This window comes from Siphateles boraxobius, unplaced genomic scaffold (genome assembly GCF_051911475.1).
Source record: "Siphateles boraxobius isolate OS27281-9 unplaced genomic scaffold, OSU_SipBor_1 187, whole genome shotgun sequence".
Classification (NCBI taxonomy): domain Eukaryota; kingdom Metazoa; phylum Chordata; class Actinopteri; order Cypriniformes; family Leuciscidae; genus Siphateles; species Siphateles boraxobius.
This window is the reverse complement of record NW_027508796.1, coordinates 48,017-57,500: the sequence shown is the minus strand read 5'-3', so window position 1 is coordinate 57,500 and position 9,484 is coordinate 48,017. Positions and strand designations below refer to the sequence as shown.

The 9,484-nt window shown below is 43.4% G+C and overlaps 1 protein-coding gene across 1 annotated transcript in view; it reads left to right on the top strand.

Moving 5' to 3' along the window:
• Positions 1 to 7,130, top strand: part of utp18 (UTP18 small subunit processome component) — a 26,233-nt gene extending 19,103 nt beyond the window's left edge. The window contains exons 10-13 of the mRNA XM_077233748.1: positions 1,699 to 1,822; positions 3,622 to 3,796; positions 6,727 to 6,869; positions 7,011 to 7,130. Coding sequence (XP_077089863.1) covers positions 1,699 to 1,822; positions 3,622 to 3,796; positions 6,727 to 6,869; positions 7,011 to 7,035 — 467 coding nt within the window. The 3' untranslated portion in view covers positions 7,036 to 7,130. The remainder of the gene's footprint in view (positions 1 to 1,698; positions 1,823 to 3,621; positions 3,797 to 6,726; positions 6,870 to 7,010) is intronic.
• The last annotated feature ends 2,354 nt before the right edge of the window (positions 7,131 to 9,484 follow it).

Sequence of the window (9,484 nt, the reverse complement as noted above, 5' to 3'; positions counted from 1 at the left end):
GTTCTCGTACGGTTCTCATACGGTTCTCATGCGGTTCTCATGCGGTTCTCGTACAGTTTCCATGCGGTTCTCGTACAGTTCTGATGCGGTTCTCGTACGGTTCTCATACGGTTCTCGTACAGTTCTGATGCGGTTCTCGTACGGTTCTCATGCGGTTCTCGTACAGTTCTGATGCGGTTCTCGTACGGTTCTCATGCGGTTCTCGTACAGTTCTGATGCGGTTCTCGTACGGTTCTCATGCGGTTCTCGTGCGGTTCTCATGCGTTTCTCGTACGGTTTTCGTGCGGTTCTCATGCGTTTCTCGTACGGTTCTCGTACGGTTCTCATGCGTTTCTCATGCGTTTCTCGTACGGTTCTCGTACGGTTTTCGTACGGTTCTCGTACGGTTCTCATGCGTTTCTCGTACGGTTCTCATGCGTTTCTCGTACGGTTCTCGTACGGTTCCCGTGCGGTTCCTGTGCGGTTCTCATGCGGTTCTCGTACGGTTCTCATGCGTTTCTCGTACGGTTCTCATGCGTTTCTCGTACGGTTCTCATGCGTTTCTCGTACGGTTCCCGTGCGGTTCTCGTGCGGTTCTCGTACGGTTCCCGTGCGGTTCTTATGCGGTTCTCGTACGGTTCTCATGCGGTTCTCGTGCGGTTCTCATGCGGTTCTCATGCGGTTCCCGTGCGGTTCTCATGCGGTTCTCGTACGGTTCTCATGCGTTTCTCGTACGGTTCCCGTGCGGTTCTCGTGCGGTTCTCGTACGGTTCTCATGCGTTTCTCGTACGGTTCCCGTGCGGTTCTCGTACGGTTCTCGTGCGGTTCTCGTGCGGTTCTCATGCGTTTCTCGTACGGTTCTCATGCGTTTCTCGTACGGTTCTCATGCGTTTCTCGTACGGTTCCCGTACGGTTCCCGTGCGGTTCTCATGCGGTTCTCGTACGGTTCTCATGCGTTTCTCATGCTGTTCTTCAATTCATTTCCTTCTCTGTGGGCCTCGAGTGAGTTCACTAGTGTAATGGCGTAAGCTTCTGTTGTTGTACGTCACACGCATCTCACACACACATGACCAGCGTTGGCCTATAGTGAGCCTACGTGTGACGTAGCTCTACGCAATCACACTACGCTAACTGACTCGAGGCCCACAGAGAAGGAAATCAATAGTTGAAAAAGTCTTTATTTTTGTTTGTTTTTGCGCACTAAAAGTATTCTCGTCGCTTGATAAACTTAAGATTGAGCCACTGTAGTCACTTGGACTATTTTAACGATGTCTTTAATAACTTTTCGGGGAACAAGTTTCAATCCCTTAGAAGCCTATGGAGGAGTGATCCAGCTCTCAGATTTAATCACAAATATCTTAATTCGTGTTCTGAAGATGAACGAAGGTCTTACGGGGTTGAACAACATGAGGGAGAGTAATTACTGACAGAATTATCATTTTTGGGTGAACTAACGCTTTAACTAAAATGGGAAGAGAAACTAAATAAATTTCTAAAAACTAAAAAAAAAAGTTTACATTTAATTCTGTAGGATTTTTTTCCTTCTTGACCAATTAATCTGTTTACCGCAGTCAAATAAGAAAAGAAACACAAAATAGAAAACTAAAATCAAATGTATACAAATTTCTAATCTATTTGAATCTAATCTTTTGGTATCTCACGATTCACACCCCTAGCTATGATGAATATTGATTGGCATGTTGTGTGTGTGTGTGTCAGAGGAAGGCGAGGTGTTCGTCTGGGACGTTCAGAGCAGTAAGTGTGTGAAGAGGTTTGAAGACGACGGCTGTGTGAGAGGAACATCACTAGCGCTCTCTCGAGACGGCTCGTATCTGGCCTGTGGGTGAGTCTGACCTGTGTGTGTGTGAGTCTGACCTGTGTGTGTGTGAGTCTGACCTGTGTGTGTGTGTGTGTGTGTGAGTCTGACCTGTGTGTGTGTGTGTGTGAGTCTGACCTGTGTGTGTGTGTGTGCTTGGCCATCATCAAGCGGTACTTCAGACTGGACGTGCTGCGATGATGATAGCTCAGTTCATAACGACAAAACACACAGATCACTTTGGTCTAGTCAATGGAACCATTTGCCAACTTTTTAAAAGTAAACTTTCCATTCAGAATCTTATTGGCATCCATTTCGGCGTCTCGCGCTCGTCATCCACTCAAAACGTAACGTTAACCTATTTGGCCGGCTCGCAAGCCCAAACAAAGTGTGTGTGCGCGTGCCTGTTGTTTTGGTTCCGGTTCAGCTAGATCCACTTGCGCTTTGGTCGACGAAGCAACAAAACGTCCTCGCACGGCGCAAGCCCTTGAAATGAATGGGTTTCGTATCGCAGCGCCGCGCATGCCGCGTCCTGTTGCAAAAGCATGTGAAAAAAAACGACAAAGTTTGCTAGACCAAAAAGACTGTTAATCTCGCGATAAAAAAATTAATCGTGTTAAAATAGTTTTGCGTTAACGCCGTTAATAACGCGTTTAACTGACAGCCCTAATATATGTATATATTGTAATATGCAGTAGGTTATGTTGTGGTGTGTTGACAGTTAGACTGTTTATGGTTATTGATCATGAGGGATCAAGAGTTTAGAAATCTAATTGCTTGTGGGAAGAACCTGCATGGAGTCGGCTGGTGTGTGTCCTGATGCTGCGGTACCGCCGGCCTGATGGTAGCAGTGAGAGCAGCCCATGGCTCGGGTGGCGAGAGTCTCTGATGATCCTCCGAGCTTTCCTCACACACCGCCTGCCATATATATCCTGGAGGGAGGGAAGCTCACCTCCGACGATACGACTGGCAGTGCGCACCACCCTTCGCAGGGCTTTTTTTTGTTTGAGTCTGACCTGTGTGTGTTTGTGTGTGTGTGAGTCTGACGTGTGTTTGTGAGTCTGACGTGTGTGTGTGTGTGTGAGTCTGACGTGTGTGTGTGAGTCTGACGTGTGTGTGTGAGTCTGACGTGTGTGTGTGTGTTTGAGTGAGTCTGACCTGTGTGTGTATGAGTGTGTGCGAGTCTGACCTATGTGTGTGTGTGTGTGAGAGTCTGACGTGTGTGTGTGTGTGTGTGTGAGTCTGACGTGTGTGTGTGTGAGTCTGACGTGTGTGTGTGTGAGTCTGACGTGTGTGTGTGTGTGAGAGTCTGACGTGTGTGTGTGTGTGAGAGTCTGACGTGTGTGTGTGAGAGTCTGACGTGTGTGTGTGTGTGTGTGTGTGTGAGTCTGACCTGTGTGTGTGAGTCTGACCTGTCTGAGTTGAATCTGACCCGTGTGTGTGTGTGTGTTTTGTGTCTTGACCCGTTTGTGTGTGTCTGACTTGTGTGTGTGTTTTGTGTATTGACCCGTGTGTGTGTGTTTTGTGTATTGACCCGTGTGTGTGTGTTTTGTGTCTTGACCCGTGTGTGTGTGTGTCTTGACCCGTGTGTCTGACCCGTGTGTGTGTGTCTGACCCGTGTGTGTGTGTGTGTGTGTGTGTGTCTGACCCGTGTGTGTGTGTCTGACCCGTGTGTGTGTGTGTGTGTGTGTGTGTGTGTGTGTGTGTCTGACCCGTGTGTGTGTGTCTTGACCCGTGTGTCTGACCCGTGTGTGTGTGTCTGACCCGTGTGTGTGTGTGTGTGTGTGTGTGTGTCTGACCCGTGTGTGTGTGTGTTCTGCTCTCAGCTCTCAGGCAGGAGTGGTGAACATCTACTCTCAGCGGGACTGTCTGCTGGACCTCGAGCCCAAACCCCAGAAGGCCGTGCTGAACCTGCTGACGGCAGTGACGTCTCTGAGCTTCAACAGCAGCGCTGAGATCCTGGCCATCGGCTCCCGGCACGCGGACGAGGCCAACCGGCTGGTGCGCGTCACACACCAACATGAGCCACATTACAATTCCTTTCTTAAATATTAGCAAAATTCTCATTGTATTCGTATTCAAACGTCAATAATGTTAGAGGAAATAAGTCCTGTGTTGTCTGCTGTGGCCACAAGAGGGTGCAAGCGAGTGCAATAAGCAAATATAAACCAAATCAATCATCGCATCTTTTATTGAAATTAAATGACATTCACTTTTTAAAGTGCATTAATGTGCATTCAAGGAAAACTAGGTTACAATAGTGCACAAAACTGAAGAGAACGAAAAGAAAACACGCTACAACAGACGAACGACATGAACACAAAATAGCAACTGCCATTGAGAAACTCACTTCTGCTCACTACATCTACACACACACACACACACACACACACACACACACACACACACACACACACTCACTTCTGCTCACTACATATACTCACACACACACACACACTCACTTCTGCTCACTACATCTACACACACACACACTCACTTCTGCTCACTACATCTACACACACACACACACACACACACACACACACACACACACACACACTCACTTCTGCTCACTACATATACTCACACTCACTTCTGCTCACTACATCTACACACACACACACACACACACACACACACACACACACACACACACACACACACACACACACACTTCTGCTCACTACATATACTCACACTCACTTCTGCTCACTACATCTACACACACACACACACACACACACACACACACACTCACTTCTGCTCACTACATATACTCACACTCACTTCTGCTCACTACATCTACACACACACACACACACTCACTTCTGCTCACTACATCTACACACACACACACACACACACACACTCACTTCTGCTCACTACATATACTCACACACACACACACACACACACTCACTTCTGCTCACTACATCTACACACACACACACACACACACACTCACTTCTGCTCACTACATATACTCACACACACACACACACTCACTTCTGCTCACTACATCTACACACACACACACACACACACACACACACACACGCACACTCACTTCTGCTCACTACATACACTCACACACACACACACACACACACACACACACACACACACACACACTCACTTCTGCTCACTACATCTACACACACACACACGCACACTCACTTCTGCTCACTACATATACTCACACACACACACTCACACACACACACTCAATTCTGCTCACTACATATACTCACACACACACACACACACTCACTTCTGCTCACTACATCTACACACACACACACACACACACACACTCACTTCTGCTCACTACATATACTCACACACACACACACACACTCACTTCTGCTCACTACATCTACACACACACACACACACACACACACACACACACACACACACACACTCACTTCTGCTCACTACATATACTCACACACACACACACACACACACACACACACACACACACACACACACACACACTCACTTCTGCTCACTACATCTACACACACACTCACACACTCACTTCTGCTCACTACATATACTCACACACACACACACACACACACACACACACACACACGCACACTCACTTCTGCTCACTACATATACTCACACACACACACACACACACACACACACACACACTCACTTCTGCTCACTACATATACTCACACACACACACACACACACTCACTTCTGCTCACTACATCTACACACACACACACACTCACACACACACACACACTCACACACACACACACTTCTGTGAGTTAGTCCGGTAGTCCGATCGAGACGAAACCACCGTCAGAAGTGTGCAACCATAGCTCATTAACTATATGCAAATGCCAATATATTGATAGTAAGGGTTAGTTAAATTAAATAAGTCATGTGTCAGTCATTTTTGATGCGTTTTTTCATATAAATGTCTATAACTCCGAAGCGAATTGAGATATTTTCACCAAAGTTGGCACACACATGTATGGGCTCATTCCGAGGACACATGAAAAGAATTTAGATTTTGCCTCTTGGTGGCGCTATAATAGAACAAAACATGAAATTCCCATTGACTTCAATACAGTTTTGTGATGTAAAATGCATTACTGTAACATTATGAAAGTCAGAATTTGCCACCAGCACCATCTCCTGAAGGTACTCACGATTTCGAGAGCGCCACCTTTTGGTCAAAAGTTATAATTAAATGTACAAAAATGCTAATAACTTTTTAATGAATTTGCCTATTGTAATGACTCTGGTCTTAATAAATTCCTTGGGTTATGCCAAAAACAAAGATACCAATTTTGCCAAACTTCCTGTCCGCCATCTTGTTTTTCACTAAATACCTACTTTTTCTAACTCCTCCTAGACCGTTTGTCCGATTTTCACCAAAATCGAATCGTATCTTCTCCAGACCGTGCCGACTAAAAGTTATGGATTTCGTATTGATAGACGAAACTGTTTTCGTTTACCGCTGCAGCAAAGTTGACGCATGCTGCCAAAATGACTATTAAGTCTTTATCTCTGCAATGCCTTCACATTTTGACACCAAACTTTTGTATGTGTCATTGTCACCTCACTCTGACCACATCACATCGATTTCATAACTGCGCCACCTATTTGTCGAAAATAAACCATTAAATCATTTTAAAAGTTACTGAATATATGATTTTTCAGCCATTTTGCCAAAATTCTCCTAAAATGTCTTTAATTGCTCCTTGCTGCAGTTGTTCTGCCACTCCCACACATGATGGCATCTGTTGCCGCTTCTTGCGCTTGGCCCCGGTAATGGCTGCTTGCAGATATATTCTGGGCTTGTTTTTATAGTTTATTACCACATTATACACAGTAATGCATTGGAATGGTAGATGGTCTTTCTGGGGGATTTGTAGTAATTGTGATATTTCCTGTTTTAGGTCCACCTTCCGAGTTTCACAGTGTTCTCCAATTTCCCACATTTCCAAAAGAAGACAATCTTTCAGACCCAGAGTGTGGATTTCTCCCCGAGGAGCGGCTTCTACTCCGTGGCCAATAATAAAGGCCAAGCACTGCTCTTCAGGTGTGTGTGTGTGTGTGTGTGTGTGTGTGTGTGTGTGTGTGGGGTATAAACGAATACCTTTAGAGAACGAGTGAATGATTATATCTGATAATGCACTGATGTTCTCCACATGTTTTGTAAGCGTTTGTCTCTTGTCTCTAGGCTTCTGCATTATAATGACTTCTGAAGACGGACTCCTCGTTCCTCTCAGCGAACGCAACACATTCAGTTCTTACTATTTCAGTTCAATAAACGTTTGCCTTGTGAATATAAGAACCATTACACAGTTGTTCAAATGTCCCTTTCTTACATGAACTTACAGTTATACAATATTTGCAGCAAAGCTTTAAAGTGAACATTCGGATATTTGAATAGCACTTTATAATACATATTCTTCTGTTTTATCAAGAACAGCGGCCAGGAACAATCACAAATGCAAATGTAAGAAAGCTTGAAGCTCGCAGAAACCTATGGGGGTTTTTACACCAGTTTTCCCATGTTTCCCAGAATGTTTTAAGATCGTTACAACAAAGACTTGGAGATCGCGAGCGTCACGGAGTCGACACAGAAGAACATGTTTCTGCTTCACTCACTTTATCAAGAGAATCAAGAGTTCAGCTAAAGCAAACTCTGATCAGTCGTCACTAAACCTGTTCACTCTGAATGATGGCAGAAATGCTCAGACTGGAGATGGAGATGTTTAATCGTCCGCTGATGAGATTATTTACAGTTCGTGTATTTATCTCTGTGCTCATCTCTCTTTCTGTTCTCTGACTTTCAGTCATTATGTTTTTGAACAACCTTAAGGCTATATATATATATATATATATATATATATATATATATATATATATATATATATACATATACATACATACATACATACAGTTTTCACAGAAACCTGAAGCAACTGTTTTCAACACTGATAATAATCATTAACGTTTCTTGAGCATCAGATCATCATATTATAGTGATTTCTGAAGGATCATGTGACACTGAAGACTGGAGTAATGATGCTGAAAATTCAGCTTTGATCACAGGAATAAATTACACTTTACTATATATTCACATAGAAAACAGCTGATTTACATTATAATAATATTTCACTGTTTAACTTTGATTAAATAAATGCAGCTTTGTTGAGCAGAAGAGACTCGCAAACATAAAATCTTAATTATTCCAGACTCTGTTTTGACTGTTAGTGTATTGAGATGGACATTTCTTTTTCTTGCAGTTTGCTTTTGAAACTTAAATGTCGCCAAAGTCAGTGTGTCTGAATATAACAAAAGGGAAAATGAAAGTCGACGGCTGTGTAAAGGAGAATCTACAACAGTACTCATCTTAAAGGGTTAGTTCACCCAAAAATGAAAATTAAGTCATTAATTACTCACCCCCATGCTGTACCAACCCCGTAAGACCTTCGTTCATCTTCGAAACACAAATGAAGATATTTTTGATTAAATCTGAGAGGTGGATCACTGCTACATAGGCTGCCAGAGGGAATGAAACTTGACGGCCCAGAAAGTCATTAAAGAACATGTTTAAATATTCCATGTGCCTACAGTGGCTCAACTATAAGTTTATCAAGCGACGAGAATACCTTTTTCCCGAAAAAAAAAACATAATAACGACTTTATTCGACTATTCCTTTTCTTCCTTGTGGGCCTGAGACGAGAGTTCAAGAGATTTCCACGACGCATGCGCGAGAACTGAGAAGAGAACGTTCTTCTTCTAATACTTCTTGTTCAGTTCTCGCGCATGCGTCGTGGAAATCTCTTGAACTCTCGTCTCAGGCCCACAAGGAATGAAAAGGAATAGTCGAATAAAGTCGTTATTATGTTTTTTTTTTCGGGAAAAAGGTATTCTCGTCGCTTGATAAACTTATAGTTGAGCCACTGTAGGCACATGGAATATTTAAACATGTTCTTTAATGACTTTCTGGGCCGTCAAGTTTCAATCCCTTAGAAGCCTATGTAGCAGTGATCCACCTCTCAGATTTAATCAAAAATATCTTCATTTGTGTTTCGAAGATGAACGAAGGTCTTACGGGGTTGGTACAGCATGGGGGTGAGTAATTAATGACTTAATTTTCATTTTTGGGTGAACTAACCCTTTAAAGCCCGGTGGGAAATCACGCTTTTAATGTTGTTTATGTGTCTATGTGGTGTTTTTAATACGCTTTAAGACAAACCATGTGTAAATTCATAAGTCGACAGCATTGCTGAGTATTTTCTCCTTAAAACTGCAGTGAACCAAAGACAGTCTCAAAAACACAGTTTGAAATCGCTGGTGTTTCTGACGTCACAAACTACCTTGTAACCAATCAGATCAACGTGTGATCGACAACGAGTGGATCTGTGAGTGAGTGAGTGGAGGCGGGGCTCATTTGCATATTCATAGAACCGCGCATACTAAATGAGGCAAGGGTGTCGAGTTACATTCAAGATATTTTAAGGCATGAAGAAATTATTTTCAAGGAAAAATGCTTAATGTGATTTGTGTGATCAAAGATAAATTTTAAGGGATAAAATTATTGACTTCAGGGGAACTTTAAACATTTGACTAACGATCATTCAAAAAACTGTTCTTTAATGAGAATCTATTGCCAAAGCCCGTATCAAAAACAGTAACATACA